This window comes from Branchiostoma lanceolatum, chromosome 5 (genome assembly GCF_035083965.1).
Source record: "Branchiostoma lanceolatum isolate klBraLanc5 chromosome 5, klBraLanc5.hap2, whole genome shotgun sequence".
In the NCBI taxonomy this organism is placed as follows: domain Eukaryota; kingdom Metazoa; phylum Chordata; class Leptocardii; order Amphioxiformes; family Branchiostomatidae; genus Branchiostoma; species Branchiostoma lanceolatum.
Window position 1 is genome coordinate 10,042,951 of NC_089726.1, and position 17,976 is coordinate 10,060,926.

Here is a 17,976-nt window from a genome sequence, read left to right on the forward strand (position 1 = left end):
ACTGAACTTGATATCGCATATGTTAAACTGGTATTGGTAAACTGAGTGTGCCCAACTTTTTCAAAGCACACACGATCTCCCCTTTAGAATAGAGCTGGTGAGAAACTGATTTTGCTGCCTTGCGCAATACAAATAAAACGCCAGGGCCAATCCTTTATCCTTTCGACAAATTTTGAGGTCCTCAAGGTGTGGCTGTCATCAATGATCAAGACGAAGGACGGACGACCCTGAGAACGAGATCACGTTTACCCAGCTGACTACTGCGCCGCTCTACTGCGCATAACACAGGACTGGGTCGACCGGAGGAGGGTGCAGCAAAATTATATTCTGTCCCTGCGATTGTCTCTGTATAGAAGTCTTCCAACATGCCTGGGGTGGACAAACTTCTCCTCGAAGAAGCTCTAGAAGACGCTCCCCAGGTAGGGCGGGACAGTGCGTCGATGTTTTGTAAGGTAGTCGTGTTGGAGGGGTTGGCGAAATCGGGGTGGGAGGGGGGCGTGCCCAGCAGACGGGATCCAGCTGGTCGAACAAATGTCTCCTGAAGACGCCTCTTCACCTTAAAGCACCTTTACGGTATTATAAAAAACTGGTGGGGGTACCAGTATTGCAATCCCCAATGAAACCACTCAGGTAGATATAACAGGCTGTGCAGTATTCTATTTGCATGACATCTAAACTTTGAGCTCCACACAATACTAGCATAGAACATGACACTCCAAGACGGAATAAAATGACTTGTGGTTTCTAGGGCTTCGTTTATATACTATAGTACATCGGCAGTAACTGTTACACCACATGATCCTGTAGATGACTTAGCCTAATCACTGACACATTTGACTGTCTTCCTCCTAACCCTTTGATCGAACACTTTTAGTCTGTAAGTTATATTGCAATCATCACCCTTAAGACTAGTTGTGACAGATAGAGTTCCTTGATTTAGGTTAGGGTTTGAGTGAAAAGACTGGCAGAACCAGGTCTGTATTGATAATTTTAAGATTTGGGTCGAACCAGTTTTCCCCTCCCTCTAAATTGTCATAATGGTCCCTAACTGTATGTAAATGGTCAGGGCACATGCACACAGACAGATAAACAGACAAGCCAAAAACGTTTTTTTTTGTACTCCTTAGTGGGTGAAAGAAGCAGAATTACAATGTGTGATAGCGAATACCAATGATGGGTGTGTGCACATATGGGTGTGTGCAACAATTGTATGTTACTCTGTCATTGATTGTTCAAACCTTATGAAGCAATTTGTTTATGTATACCCCATGCAGAGGTTCCTCTTTGTATGTTGTTGGGACTATCATAAGTGGCATACTGCCAGGGGAGGATAAATATAGAACATCAACACCTACTGTTGGCTATGTAACAAATTAGTTAATTGGTTGGTTGGTTGGTTGGTTGGTTAGTTTGAGATTCATTGATTGATTGACATAATTCAAGTGATCCAACTTAAAGATTGATGAAATTGCATATGTAGTCATTAGAATCAAATGTTACAGATATGAATGGATACAATGTAAGTGAATTGGTAGAATATTGTGCTATATCATGAATCCAAGTCATAAATTTTTGTTTATGTGCCAGTGACTGTTTATATGCCAGTCATGACTGTCCTACTGCCATATCATTTTAGGATTAAATTCTATAAGACTATATAATATACAATACTGGAAAATATGACAGACATTCCCAATCCCTACAACTGTGCAGCCTTTAACGTGATAACCCTGAAAACATTTACATTTCTGTAAATCTTCTCATCTGGGAATGACATCATGGGTCTGGGTGTGAACAGGATGCCCAAATTTGGTACCAGCCTGATAAGTGCATCTTAAACGTGTTGCCAGGGGGACTGAAGGACTATGGGACACACGCATGTAAAGAACAGGGATGGCAGGAATTCAGGTTTAGTTTTGGCAGCACACATCTGGTTAGGCTAGATAGGAGTGGTAGGTCAAGTCTCAGAGCTACCGGTGAGTCAATATTTGAAATACCCATGCTGTGTATGCAGTGTGTATGTTTTAACATGGTTTAGTAAGAGTTTCTATGAATGTACCTGCTTACAACTGATTTGGAGGTACATAATTTATCTGTGGTATAGACTACTTAACTTCTGTATACCGGTAGTTCAAACAAGTGTTGACAAGAAAACAAAACATAAGACAAAACAAAAGCAAAGACATACATGTAACCTTCAAGCTCAGGAGTCACTGTTTCCAATACTAGTAAGAATTCAAAATGAGAAAGGTTTCATTGTTTATTGCATTATCTTACCAGTACTGCAGAGAGAGCCAAACAGACGACAAAAGTGAAGACATGAACCTGTAAATTACAGTGTAATGTTTATTATATGTCATGTCTTCAGAAAGCATGTTTCATGATTTTACCGATGTTTTGTTTTGTTTCAGACCCGTTCTCTGCTGGGAGTGTTTGAGCAGGATGTGGACATTTTGAACCTGTACACTTCAGAGCTGCTGACGGCCTGTCGTAGGCTCGTCAACACACAGGTGGGATTCACTGTCACCCCCTTCTTAGTACATGGTATGATCCACACTTTGGTCTAGCATTCATGATTGTCATCGGAGACCATTGATATATACTAAGAATAATTTCATACAATTTCATACTTCATCACGATTTATTAGTATTTTTTTGCTATATTCTGGGTCTTTTCATGATATCATGTTACTACAAATGACAGTAAGATTAAAAATATAGTGTCCTTTTTTGTATATTACAGGATTTGTGCTCAACTGTTTCCACATCAACATGCAATAGAGCACTGAATAATTCTGTGTCTTTCAGTGCCATTTTGATTCTGAATTGGCTGTCAAGGAACTGATAAAGATATAGTGTTTGCATGTGGTCTGAATGTACAATGTTGCTGAACAATACTTACAAAGTGCTAGCTGTTTGTGTCGTTACATATAACATGTAACTGAAAGAAGTAGATAAATCATACATTCTTTTATTTACTTTTATTCCAGCATAATTTGGGGTCAGCGACCCAGGAACTCTCCAAGCAATTACTGCAGTATGAAAAACTGGTAAGTCTTCTGCAGTGGAGCAATTTACTGCACCATGCATGCTCATTATCTCACCACTACTTTGAGCAGAGGCACACATAAGGTATTACTGTAGAACGTTTCAGCAGACAAGTTTTTTGGTGCATATTGGTTCTGTTAAATGACAGCCTGTTCATATAAGCCTAAAAGATTGATGTGAGAGGATAGCAGCTCTGACACATACTTTATAACAGTGCAGTTTGTAAATAGATATTGCAATGCTGAGGGCAATATAAGCAGTGCTTATGTTATGGGTGCACACCTTAGTCAAGATGAATGAGCAATGGCAAAGGCTGTGTAAGTATTTGCTTTGCAAAACAAATTGCTCACTACACTATATGGTTTTAAGGTTTAAAAAATTACAGCATCAAGAAAACATTTTTTTCTTCTTTTGAGAATACAGTACTTATTTTTTGCATTGAAAATCATACAAGGATTTTCCAATAATGCTACATCTCATGTATTCTAACATAAATCTGATCTGTCATTTTTATAGCGGTTTCCCCTTGCTGGTGAGGACACCATCATCAACTCAACAATCCAGCAGTTTGCCAAGACTGTCGATGAGGTAATAAGTTTGAAGATAGTCAGAATATTCACACACATTTAACATGTGTTTTAAGTGAAAAAGGACTACAGTTTATATGTAATCTAGTAAAAAAAGAGACAAAAAAAGGACACATTAAGGACTTTCCAAGCTAATTAGGTTTCTTCTTGAGATGCTGAACAAGTTGCATTCACTTTGATTTTATTTGATTTGACCCAAAAGAAAGGTAGATTTCTTCCCTTTAGAATTAAACTTGTGATCTTTCACTTCTGTGATAAATGTTGCAAATATTACTATTCTCAACAAACCCGTTCCTGACATTGACAGATCAGCTCCTGGCACGCTGTACTGGCCACTCAGCTGGTCGATGGGCTCATGTTCCCTCTCAATAAGTTCATGGAGAATGATGTCACAGGTATCTATGATTTTGTAATCCATGTCTTGTGGTACAGTAGGTATAGTAAGATATGACTAAGCTTAAGATTATCCTAAAATGTAAATTAAAATTTTAGGGATAAATGTTGGTCAGATAAAAGTGCTATTTTATTCAAAAAATCTGTTTTGTTGATATTATGATGGTGTTGATCTCATTATCCTGTAGGTTGTGATATTGAAAAGACACTTAATTTGCATGTGACATATACATGCATATTATATATGATATGATTATAACTGGTGTTGTATCTTCTTTCCCTATGATACAGAGGCAATCACATTGCGAGAGAGCTTCAGACAAGCAAGTGAAGGTATGTTCCTCAAACTACTGACTAATGATAGCCATTCTTATTACATGTACCTTAGGGTTTATATATGTTCGAAATGTTGCTTGTATGTTGAACTAACACAAATGTTGACAGAACACTTCTTTTTTATTTTCAGAACATGATGCTGCCATTATCAAACACAGCAGGCTGTCTAAGAAAAGAGATAGTGAAAAGGTAACAGTAACAGATGACCATATCTTGAGGAATGAAATGCAATTCTTTGTATTGATCTAAATATGCATGCCAATGTTGTACCCAGAATTGAGGTACCCAGAGCATTTTCTGGGGCTTGAAACTCAAATTAAAAACTTCAATTACTATACATAGTAATTTTCAATAGGGCTATACCATTACATATCATATCGACATTCAAGGAGTAAAGATGCGATGTCGATGTGTGGTAAGAACTGATAGAAAATCCAAGCGCTCTGTTTCAGTGTCTAGACCAATCCTGATGACTGTCTATCAGTAGTATCACAATTAGCAGTTTAACCAATGAGAGAATGACAAGTTTAGGTTTGACCAATGAGAGAGTGGATGGATGTCCCTTTTCTATGTTTTTATTTTGAAACTCTACTACTCTTTGTCTTACTTGTGAATGTGTATTTGTTCTTTACAGGCTAAACTGGAAAGGCAAGAGGCCAATGATGAGCTGCATATGGCAAGGAGGAGGTTCCATCAGGTGATGCTGGGCATCAAGTCTTTCTAAGTGATACAATATATATATATCAAGAAAGCAGCAAACACAACATTCTTGAGTAAAATCGTTTTCATGTGAATGCATATACATATAAAAAGACTAAGTGTACTACAAAAGAGACCTGTCCAATTTTTGAATTTAGGTTATTGATTACCAAATTAAGTTATTCTTAAAACTTATGACTATAACTGACTCTGTTGCATGCCAGATACGTTCTAATTAAGTGATATGGCATGTTTCATATCCGACCTAAACCTCCACCCACCCCCCTGCAGATAGCCATGCAGTACTACGCAGCTCTGAACTCGCTGCAGTACAAGAGAAGATGTGCCATGTTAGAACCTTTTGTAGGCTACATCCAGGCACAGGTACTAAGATAGCCCATATCTTGTGTGTGTGTGTGTTTTCAAAATCTACCTTATTTTTGCATTGGCATTGAGTTCCTAAGACTGACCCATATGTTGCAAATGACAATGTAAAACATTTCAGCAAAGGATTTAAGATTGTTGCCCTGTGCCTATCAATTTGTAGACAGGAAAATGGAAAACACACAAGTAAGAAAATATTTCTTTCTGGTTGCTCCTGCCCATGTGCACATATAACCAGCGCATGTCAAGTGGGCAACTGGGGGCTAATCAAGTCAAATGTAGCTACTTAGTGCACAATTAGGGTGATTGTCGGACAGTAATTAACTGACATCCAGCTCTCTCCTCCAATTATCAGCAGTAATAACTGATTAGCCCCATGCAGTGCATTAAAAATGTTCAGACTTGAATTATTGATGAAAGAATGAGTCACACCAATGGTGATAAAACTGGTCTTCCATTTGGGTTTCCTGCTGTATGAAAAGAATATGAGGGTATATACACATTGTAAAAGCTTGCAAGGAGTCATACATCTGTGAATAACTTAATCAGGTTGATGATGACTGAATGACAAAGTTTTGAAGTTACAGCAAAAATTTACTACTGCCAACGTTTTGGTGACCGTCTGTCACCTTCCTCATAATGTTTGGGGCCACATTGTTAACACTGTGCACAGCAGCAACACATAGCTTTAGTTTGATGTAGAACCAATGCACTGAACTGCATTTGACTATAACTTACAAGGCTTCAATCTAAGCAGTTTCAGATCGCATTACACTGGTGACTCATTAAGCTTCTTTCTTGTCCTCCCTCTTCAGGTGAGTTTCTTCAGAATGGGGCAGGACATCATGAACCAACAGCTGGAGGATTTCCTCAAGAACATCTCCACCTCAGTGGGCAAGTAAGTCTTCAATGAAGACCAAGACATCCTACTTCCTTACATGTATATATGAACAAAACAGCTAAACAGAACTTATAGAATACAAACCTGTGGCAATGTAGTATACAAAATGTAGGTCTGCCATCTGCATACCCTCATGTCATCTTTGTAGTCTGCTGCTTGAAATTGATGGAAAATCAAGAAATCAAGAAACATTCCTTGCTCAGGATCTAGAACAAGATATTTCACAAAATGTAGTGAATAATTAGTGAATAACTTCTAAAGTTATTTCTTTTAAGGAAAGCATGCCTAGCCACCAAACATAATCATGATAAAAATGTGGCCTCTCTTGCAGTGTCAGTGACCTTTTAGTATGCCTCCATGGATAAAGTAATGTGTAACTAGTGGTTTCTTTGTTGCCCCAGTGTTAAGGCAGAGTTGTCTGATGAAGCCCAGAGACAGGAGCTCCTGATCAACACCATCCTGGCAGAGGCACAGGTGTCCAACATCTACTCACCTGAGCCTCTCACACAGGAGGAGCCTGACAAGGAGGGAAAAGGTCAGACGTCTATCTCAGTCAACAACAGTGAGACTTGGACTTTTCTCTTTGAGTTTGGATGGTCATTCTTCATGTTTCTTTTTTACAAATGTCAGTTGGTAAGTCAGCCCAAATAGGATGGTAAAGATGGCAACTGTGTATCTTATAAACATTGACAACTTGTTATCAGAGGTTTTGAGGCAACCTGCTATAGATGTCATTTTCGCTTTGTGAGATAGAAACATGTGGCATTGAATTTTTGTATGTGGGTGTACATTTCATGCAAAAGTGACTAAAATGAATTTTATTTATACTTGTAGAGAAGAGTGAGGGTGAGGAAGTGGAGAAGGCACAGCAGGCAGTGGAGGTGGTCAGATCAGCCAACAAAACTCTCACCCAAAAGGCAGGATACCTCAACATTAGGAGGTGAGAAGCACATCCTGTACTACTACCAGTTCAGAAGCAAAGATTGTACCTACTATTTGAAGCACTGCTTTTTTTATCCCTTTGTACAGTTTGAATTTTCTTCCGTCATCTGAAAAAAGCATGTTTGACATAAAATTCTACTAAGAATTTTTTTTCTGTCTCAGCGCACTGATTCCTGTCATGGTGGTAACTCAGTAGAATGACAGAATGAAATGAGGGATGCTGGCTAAAACACTGCCTCTGTATGTATGTCTGTGCAATTGAATGAAGAATGGAGCAAGTTAGAGATCTCTTTACCAGCATGTATATGTGTTTATTGTTTTCCAGTCGCCATGGACTAATGCACCAATGGGATCGGATGTACTTCTTCACACAGGGAGGGAACCTCATGAGCCAGGCCAGGAACCAGGTATGCTCACTCCAGAATATGATTATTTTATATCAGTATCTGCCTAATATACTTGCTCATACCTACTGACATATTGTTTGTCAACATCTTGAGGGGGCAAAGCTATCAGTCTTGCCTTACACAGCTGGTACTTAACATTGTAAACTAATGTGTGACCAGTTAGGGAAACAAACAAAAAAGTATCTCTCTATAGACAGTCATGTCAGGCATTGACATGCGTAACATATTGATAAGTATTTTGTTACTGATATTTTCTATATTCCACATTTGCAGTTTGCAGGTAGTCTTGTGATGGATCTAGACAACACAATAGTAGAACCTACAGACGTGGACGACAGGAGGTTCGTCTTTCAGATCAAGTCACCTGAGAAAAAAGGGTAAAGACATGCTCATCTTTTTTTTTTATAATGTGTAACAGGTTGCATCTTTGCTATTTGGTATTTATCTATTAGAATGTGACAGATAGCACCTGTATAAGAAACATATCATTCATGTTTGTGAGAAAGCTCTGACAGTGATTAAGAATGTATTTAGAGATTCAGTAATACCTTCTTTCTAATAACTACAACATTCCCTCCTGCTAGACCCAAATATGTTCTCCAAGCTGACAGTGAAGCAGAACAGGAGGAGGTAAGATTGTTGGAGAAGACCATACTTTTAAATCAACGTATTTAAAATTACAATGGGGAAAATTGCTGCCCAAAAGATATGCAAGCTTTTATAGCTGTAATGTATATGTGTAATCAATATACAAGACTTTTGAAGGAACCAATTAGATTGTCTAAGATTTATTTTATTTTGAGACTGGAATTATTTGATCTGCATGCAGATATTGAATTAGTTTGTACGTATGTCTTTTTCCTTTAGTGGGTTTCAACACTACATAACATCTCACAAGGACTGTACCTCAAGGACAACCCACAGGTAAACAACTTGTTTTACCTACATCAACACTTGTCTAAGGAACTGTTACTGAATAAAGTCTTTCATCTTTAGCACTGGATAATGTCTTCAGTGCTTAAGTAGAATGGTTTATTTTCTATGGCTTAAACAGTAGTGTAATTGCTATGATGTATGGAAATTTCTGATGGCCAGTACTGTATACATAGAATGGTGTGATGAAATACAAGGTACAAATACATGTACTTACCGCGAATACTCAAGAGTGAGTACAAATCAGTTTTATTCATTGCTGGCATGGCAAGATTGCATGTCCATTACCTTGGCCATCCTGCACATTAGTACCATGATAGAATATTCTAAACAAAGCTATTTCATGTACCTATACAGGAGGCCATGAAACAGATGCTGGGTGTGGACAAGTCCATAGAAGTAGCTGAGGAGCAGGCCTTCACAGGCATGGGGGACCTGGCAGAGGCCAAGTCACCGGAGGAGGAGGCTAAGGTGGAGGCCGCAGCAGCCGCAGCAGCCGCAGCTTCAGCCGCAGCAGCAGCTTCAGCTGCGAAGACTGAAGCTCCTGCAGTTCCTGCAGTCAAGACAAAGGAGACAAAGGAGAAAAAAGGATTTGGGATCAATTTGATGTAAGATTACTGATTTAACCTATCTTCTGAAGTAGTCCTTTAGCCAGAGGGCATAATATTGGTACCATCTGAGATGCCAAATTCTCAATGTGATTTTTGAATAATAGAAGGTCTGTGGTATATATTTTGACAGTGTCATGATAGCCATTCTGGTATGGTAGCTTTATACTTGCTGCCACCCCAGATGGTATACCTGGATGTGAAATTTGGGATCCTGGCTCATGGACTACAGAGGTACAGTCAAACCTGTACAAGTGACCACCTCTATAAAGGGACCACCTGGCCAATATGACCACTTTTTGGTGGTCTCCTAGATTATTTTTTCCCATTGACACAAGCATTAAGACTCCTTTCTCAAGTGACCACCTTTCCACATAGATCAGAGTCTGCTGAGTGGTCTTCATGGGCAGTTTTGACTGTATTCTAATTCTGCCACCTAATGGTCCATTTTCTTAACATTTTGTACTGTATCTTTTGTTTGTGCAGTATTTCTATTTGACTGTATAGACTAACTGACAGTAGAAGTTACTGTACTACATTTGCTACAAATCAAGATTCACACTTGACTCCACCAACAGGGGCAGATCCAGGAAAACCAGCGGGAGCAGCAGCAGCAGCAGTGGAGGTGGAGGGGGAGGGAGTGGTGGTGGAGGTGGGGGGAAGGATCCATCCCCTGGACCCGCCCCCTCCCCTCTGGACATGATTGCAGCCACTCCAATACAGTTTGAGATCATCCCCATGGGGGAGGAACACCAGGATGATCGGCCAAAAGATGGACCTCCAAGGTGCTGTATTATTATCAACAGTGTTCTTCAGGAGTTATTGTCTTGTTTCTTTTCTGGCAATGTGACCTTACTACATACTAGTACTTAATTTATGATGATATTGAATCTATTATGATACATGTACAAGCAGGTACATGTTTATTAGTGTGGAATGAATTGAGTAGTTTTTGTCTTGACAAATAGTTACATGAAAGTTATATGCCTTTTCAAACAGAGTAGCTTTACAAATCAGTGGAAATACATGAATGTAGCTTATTTTGGCCAGTATTGCTCGTTGAAGTATTAATTTTGGACCCCTAATTCTAAGTTTGGCATAGAGGCAAATCTGACTCTTTGAACAAAAAAAGTTGTCTGTATTTAACTCCCAAATACTATTATGAAATGTATGTTGTAAAACAAAAGCAACAAGTTTAGGCGGGATCCTGAAAACAGACTCCTGAACTTCTCTTACTTGTTGAAGTTATTCAGTTTAGTGTATGTTCCCCTCATAGCCAATGATACATTTCTATACAATGTGCTTGTTCATGTTTTTCTGAATGTATCTTTGCTGTCTTCAATGAAAAAAGATGTTATGTGACTAATGGTGTTATATCTTCTGTGATGTACCTTCTGCTTTACATGGGGACCCTATACTTTCCTATTGCTGGTGTTCAATGGCTGGTTCTGTCTACTTTCTCTCCTGTATTGTGTTCACGGTATGTGGCCCGATCTCCTTGTTTTAACATGGTGTGACTGTGAACCTGAACTTGCCTGTCTCTAATGTGATGTTGAGACTGACTGCTCTGTGCTAACAAACGTGTTGTTCTGTGTCATTCAGGAAGTCTGACTGCCTGCTCTTTTCCTCAAATAGTATCTTTTAGAAGAGTTTGGAAATTAATCTTTGACTAGATTTTAATGATTAACTTGGATGTGAGACAGACATGTCAAGGATGTAACCTGAAATTTAAGATGAAATGCATGTGAAGTTCTGAAAACTGTATTAGTATAGGTCTGTTGTAGATTACTGATTAGGCTCTTTTTTTCTGTAATGTCATTAAGTAGAGACAATGAAATTAATAGTTGTGTGGATTTTCTTCTATCTAAATTTGCCTTGCTGATGATGCAGACATAATCATATCAGTAATGCCATGGAACAGCACCGCTAGTCGCATCAGCCTTTGCACTAGTCTCTCCCATTGCATTGTGTACTTTGTGCCAGTTTCCCTGTTGCTGCTTTAAGGTGTCGTATCAACAAACAATGAAACCTCTCTGATTGATGCCTCTCTAATTCTCCCTCTCCTCTGTAGGCATGTCACGCCCTTTGTCAGGTTTGCCTCTGTGCCGTCGGGTGAGTAGTCCGTCCACCAGCCTGTCTAGTGTGTGCATGTGTGCCTCTTCCTCCTGCTTCAATGATCGTTTCTGTTTAATTGGTGTCGTTTGCAGGAGGTTCAACCCGTTTGACCAGTCCTCGTCTGAATTATATACTGACCTTGGTGAGTGGGACGGTTGTGTTTCGTGTCCGTGTACATGTATGGGGATCACATGTTCAGTGGACAGCTTCTAAAGGGTTATGAGAGTCAATTTGACCTTCAGCTTGCTAGAGAAAGCTCTGAGCTGGTGCTGGATTGTGTATAATCTAGCATGCTGAAGGTTCAGTTCGTTGTGCAGTTGTCATCATTGCTTCAAGCCTACAGCAGGGTGCCTAGTAATCATTTTACAATGTACAGTCATTGTTTTAGAATGGAGCATGATCATAATATCATTTTCACATCTGCTGCTCAAGAGAATCAAAAATCTCACAACTCAATTATGGAATTGATAGTAAATTATAAGTCTGTGCCCACTTTACAGCTTTGTTGAAGATATTATTAAAGAACTGACAATTCAACAGGCTCTTCTTTCTTGTTAGAAATCTACTTGTCATATTCATCTTGTTAACATGCATGTATCTTCATCATCTTACTTACAATCCAGTAGTATTTTCTTTTCCTAACATAGACAAGGAGGATGCAGTGGTTGATAATGTCACTGATATGTTGTTTATGAAGCATGTTGATACTAACATTGAGTCTTGACACTCCTCTCAGCCATATGGTAGTGCTTACACAATCAGTTTGACACATCTTTCTGTTCCAGGACCTGCTTTCACTAGAACCTTTGCTGCAAGATTTTTGGGATCCATGGAAGTCGGTGCAGACAGAGGTACAAAAATATATTGCAATTCCAAATATTGTTAGTGTTGCCCTTGTCAGAAACCAAAAGTGTCTGTAAAGTATAATGAAGTAGTTTCAGCACTAAGGACAGGTATGGTAGTACAAAGTGTTGCAGTTACAGATATGTGCTGGAATATATTCATTGATCGATTAAACGTTCATGGAAGAATTTGAGGGCTGGAAAAACAGTATTACACACTTGAAGATAGTTCAGCACCAAGGACATGTCTGTATTATAAAAGTTGAATTATCTTTGCATAGATTTTGGCAGAATAAAAGTTCGATCCATCCTGTTATGTGCTTAGCATAATCTTCATTATTATGTCTTGCCCTTTGACAACTGCCTTATTTGGTACCCGTTGATGTTCTTCATGCCAGGTTCTGAGCTGATTTTTGCAGCCATGCGTCAGATCATGGCGGCTCGGGCCATACACAGTATCTTCAGAACACAGGAGCTGCAAATCATCATCAATAATGACTCACTCAGGTTGGTGAACTTGTTATCATCTGCTATTGAAGTTATTGGTAGTTCTGGCTTTTAACTTAATATGACACAAGTTGTTCATATCTGCATAGATATTGCAGTATATATAGAGTACAATAGATATTGATCATTTGAAGGGTATTGATTCCTATTCAAGTTATTTCCTTTTTGATATGTGATTCTTTTATGGTTTACATACTGCAGCTACATTGGATTGGATTGAATCTGTTCTTTACCTCTGAGTTTAATGAGTTTCTGCATATTGTTTCCAGATTGGTGGAGCAGGCCAACAATGTAGTGATGATGGAGGTAAGGACTGCTTGTACTAGTATATGCTGTTCATTCATAGGAAAATTCTTTGGATCATTTAGAGACTAAGGCCCAATTTACAAGTTTTCTGAGTTGACTTCGGGCTGTGTCTGAGGAGCTTTATATTTGGGCTGCTCAAGTGGAGTTTTTCATCGAGAAAACGCTACTTGAGTGGCCTAGGGTCTCCTTGCTCAAAAATGTGTGTGTAAATCAGGCCTATATTGCAGCTTGGACAGGACATTATTATTATGTAAATTCATATATAAACAGTTTTTAATGGTGAGGTTTTAATGGATTATTTCATAAATTAAGCACAACGATTATGATAGATTATAAAGATTTCTCATAATAATAAGAGTCAGAACCTCTACCCTTACCACACATAGGGACTATTTATTGAAAAGATTCTTCTTGATTAATTTTTCAGTTTGGTCTGGAAAACATTTCTGTGTGTGCAGCACACAAAGAGAATACAAGGTAGGACCAAATAACGTCATCATGATCAGCTGTGCCATTTTCACTTTTAATCTTGTCATATTACTCGCTACATGAATTGTTCTTATGGTAAAATGGTTTTATTGATCTGTTCGTGATATGTATTCAAATTCAAACTGATAGGCATCATTGACTTTGTAATATGGACATTTTCATCTTGTTTTACATACTATTGCTTAACTACTATCTGTCACATTTTTTTGCCATTATTCACCTACTTTTCTGTATTCAGACTATTTGGGTTCATCGCAAGAGGCCCTAAGGTGGATGGGGAAAGGTCAAAGTTCACCTGCCATGTATTTGAAGCAAATTCCCCAGGAACAGAGGTGAGAGACCATATAATGTGATGTAATGTGCTGTTAGAATGTTTCTCTTTCTGTACATTGTGTACTTGAAGATGTACCACATTGAAGCAACAATCAATATCATCTTTCAATCTTCCACTACTCCAGATCTGCCAGGCTGTGGCTGATGCTACACAGAATGTTCTGAAGCAGAAACAGGTATTGTGCCATTTCTGTAACAGCTACTATTTCTCACCACTTCTTGTTTGTCGATTTTTATTTTCAATTCCTGTAGTACTGCATGAAACTTATGCTGGTGATCTTTCCTGGTTTGCTGGAGATACTGCTACACGTAGATTGCTGTATATGTTTTTTATTGAAACAGCCTTTTAGAGGATAGCAATTCTAAGAGCATGGCAATGGAACTGTATTGATAGTTGAGAAGTGGCTTGCTGCACCTTGTGGGCACTAATGCATGCATGGTGTTGCACAGGCATCTATTTAGTGGTCATTCCCTCTTCTATAGGAGGAAGACTCTGCTGAGAGGCAAAAGGAAATAGAAAATGTAAGTGTTGTGGTGCTCTTGTCTTTCTTTTGTTTGTGGCTGTATGTGGCAGTTAAATGGTTTGGTTGTAGAAGTTGTTTTTTTTTCTTTTAATGGTTGTACCAGACTGTAAAGGTTGGTGGATAAGCATGCTGTAGTTTTCTACTTTCCTTATTGAAAGAATAATTTTTTGCCATCTCAATTCGGTGCGATTCTTCAGTAACGTTAACAGTTTTGCTCCCATTCCTTTCTAAGGCCTGGGAAATTGATGTTGTGTTTACAATTATGGTCCTTGGCCTTTACAATTCTACAACATTTTCATCATTAAGATTTCAGATCGAAAGTTTCACGTCCCCTGCCAGCGATCGACTAGGGTCAGCAGGTTTTTGGTAGGGACGGTCGGGTAAACGGAGACACATTTTTTCCTAGTCCTAACCATTCATAGTATAAAACCATTGTAAAACTATACTACCATTAAAAGACTCAAATGATGACCTTACATGCATCGTTTCATCTTCTCTTCATGTAGAGCATCCTGGAGAACATGATGGCCACCTCAGCGAGCCCTCCCTCCTCCCCGTCGAGTAGTTCCTCCCAGCTGACCAATGGTACCGGCACCACCTCCACCAGCAGTCTCATGTAGGTACCAACACCACGTCTCAGGACCTCCGCACTATCCTCCTCACCACTTTCAGACTGCAGGCAAACTGGTCGGGATATTCTGCAATGGTCTCTACCATGCTGACCTGGATGTGCGATTGCGTTTGTGTCGTTTTCTGTTCAGTTGGGATATCTTATTCACTTTTGAGTTATTACTGCAGGAAAGGATGTTGGTTTCAGGTGATTTTTGTTTTGTTTCAACTGGAACTTTGTCATGGTCAGATGATGCTACAAGCCCTTCAGGACTGCTGCTGAGTGCTGCATGTTTGGGTGGCTGGTAGTTTGTAGGGCAGGTTTGCAGTTGCTAGCTCAGGTCGTTGGGGTGAGTCTGACTGTGAAGAAACTGTATCTATTTGTTTTATACTGCTGCAAGGTGGGACATACTTTTCGGAGAGGGGGATTTGTAAGGCATTACCAGTTTCCTACTTTGGATTGCTGGGACTATGGTTCATGTCCAACTCGAGTATAATGTATAATTACATTTTTTGGGTGTCTTTTACACAAATCATTAGGTAATGGCAGCTTTCTAAAGATGCTCTTTAGTAGTGCCAAATCAGAACAACAGAATGACGAAATATGCTACTACATGTGTTTGACTTTTTTGCTTCTGCTGCTACTGCACAACTTTGGCCTGGTGTTGCCCACCAGTTTTTACATATTTGCAAACGATGCTAGTACTAGTACGTACCCCCCAACATAAATGTGGCATAAGCTGTAACCATAATTTAACCTCCTTCATGACACTAAATCACATCTACTTAGTAAACGTATGATCACCTACATCATCATTTATGATCACTATATATCCAGTTAAATTGCAGCATGCTTGTTTAACTGCATTACACAACTGTTAATTGCAAAGATCACATTCTTGCCATTAACCATCACAAAATATTTGCTTTGTAATCTTCACCATAACATCCAACTACCATGATCACAACAACTAACATGGCAAATATCAGCATGAGACTAACAAACTAACATGATTCATGGATCTCAGCTTATGCCACATCTGTCTTGGGGGGTAGAAAGTGTTACCAAACCTCCAATTTCCGTTTTTCAGGAAGTTGGATTTGGACCATCATGATCAGGAGTCGGAAGCATAGCTTGGCGGGGCATGTGGGCTGCCTCATTCTGAAGAATGTGCATGCTGCATTTTTCCCAACATTTTTTAAAGATTCTTACGATCATGAATTTCATGCATTACTGTGTTATCTAATGTAGGTAATGACACAGATGATCAATATTTGCCAAGCTCGGGGGCAACGTATAAAGATGTGTGATTTTCAGATAATCCTTTGTAGTCCTTTGCTAACCATGCAATTGAAACCAAAAGTTGCATCTAGGTTTTACCAGGAGTGCTTGTTGCAGTACCATCATGTGTATATAGGTGGTGTGGCTGAATCAGTAGGACGTTACAGTTACTCAAAACTTGATTGATGTAGAGAAATGTACAAAAATCTATGTAGCTAGATGTATTTGGTGTTCTGTTGATTTGCCTATTATTCATATATGTACAACCGTGTAAAGTGTCATGGCATACAGTATATGTACATTTTTTGGATTTCGGAGACAGATTCTTCAGGGCTGGTGGTATTACGAAGGAGGGAAATTAAATATTTGCTTGTAGTTACATGTTTTAAAAGCCATAAGAACATTGCAAAAATACCTGTAAGCAGGAGGCTTGGTGAAGAAATAAGTTATGATTGTATACTTGCATAATGGAAGTACATTGTAAGTCCCTTGTCTGTGCAAGTTTCTTACACAATATGTATGTAATATATGTATGTCAAGTCTTTAGTCATTGGGTTGTCTTAGTTAAACGAGTTCAACTTTATCAATTTTTTTAACTATATCTTCTGTGTCTTAGTGATAGTGTTTCTACACACAAGAAAAAGATTTAGATTCCAAGTTTAGATATAAAGGAGGGATAGTGTAGCAATAAGATCAAGTGTAGTGTTTGCATCAGTTGCATTGACAAACATTGTGTGGTGAACTCATGATGATGTACAAATCTATAGGGGAAGCCAAACTTTTACAGAAAGTTGCTGTATTATAGCCAAGAATAAATCATGTGATGTATTCAAAAGATACATGAGAGAGTATGAAAAATGATGTATTGATGATTGCTCGAAGGTGGAGGGTGTGTGTGTGTGCTCAGTACAGAAAGTTACAAAGTAATACTAATGTCTACATAATGTATAAACTTTATCCTCCCTTTGAACTCATGAGTAGGTGATAAACATTGGAATTTGAACTAGTTACTGAAAAATTGTATATTTCAATCATGGTGACGCTTGTTTTTGAGACTACATTCATGATGTAGATGTTTGAATATGGTGTACCCTTAACTTTGAAATAAGATGAGGCTTTATCAAAATTGCCACCTTTAAGGTAGAATTACAGAGTTTTGTTGATAAGACTGCGGAGCAGCATGCATGGGCCAGTGATGACCAGCTCAAGAGATATGTACGAGATTGTGGACAGGATCAGCTAGGAAAAGCTGTTAAAAGCAAGGCCAACTATTTGTATAATATGCTGAGTGAGTTAGAATTATAATGTGTGTGAGAGATAAATTGAAGGAGTTTTGATAAGTTTGCATTGTACAGAGGTTTGTAATGGGAATGGCTATGTTGAGTGAATTCAAGGTAAAGAGTAGTTTGTTTAAAGTGAGTTTTGATTTTAAAACAAGGTGGTGGGGGGTTGCGATAGGTAATAAGCTTGGGTGCTGGACTTTTGTGAAAGGGAAACAGATTCATAAAACTGGAATGAAAATGACTTAAATTGGCTCTGTGTGTGATTTGGTAAATAGACAATGTCATGCCATTGCTTGGCGTAATCAAGCAGACCATGGGCCCCCAAGGTAGTCGAGTTGCTAGCGGTTAGAATTCAATGAAATATCCCAGGCATCTAGCACCAGAAGATATAGTTAATATGTAAATCTCTGTAACTGTGATATCCATTGTAGGCCTCATGGGATGAATA

The 17,976-nt window shown here is 38.8% G+C and overlaps 1 protein-coding gene across 5 annotated transcripts; it reads left to right on the forward strand.

Moving 5' to 3' along the window:
- Positions 1–269: 269 nt before the first annotated feature.
- Positions 270–17,769, forward strand: LOC136434972 (DCC-interacting protein 13-alpha-like). Of its 5 annotated transcripts, none has more exons than XM_066428106.1 (28): positions 270–419; positions 2,412–2,510; positions 2,991–3,050; positions 3,565–3,636; positions 3,943–4,030; positions 4,320–4,361; positions 4,495–4,553; positions 4,999–5,061; positions 5,355–5,447; positions 6,263–6,345; positions 6,750–6,883; positions 7,183–7,288; positions 7,616–7,697; positions 7,971–8,074; positions 8,282–8,327; positions 8,565–8,621; positions 8,988–9,238; positions 9,817–10,023; positions 11,310–11,350; positions 12,139–12,204; positions 12,594–12,702; positions 12,972–13,008; positions 13,436–13,485; positions 13,736–13,829; positions 13,956–14,006; positions 14,314–14,352; positions 14,861–14,970; positions 16,055–17,769. In XM_066428106.1, the coding sequence occupies exons 1-28, from the start codon at positions 366–368 to the stop codon at positions 16,095–16,097; spliced, it is 2,340 nt and encodes a 779-aa protein (XP_066284203.1). In that variant the 5' UTR covers positions 270–365; the 3' UTR covers positions 16,098–17,769. The 5 variants fall into 5 exon arrangements, with proteins under 5 accessions (XP_066284203.1, XP_066284204.1, XP_066284202.1 ...); XM_066428107.1 differs by having other exon boundaries at positions 11,331–11,350; XM_066428105.1 differs by lacking the exon at positions 11,310–11,350 and adding an exon at positions 11,446–11,495.
- Positions 17,770–17,976: the final 207 nt, after the last annotated feature.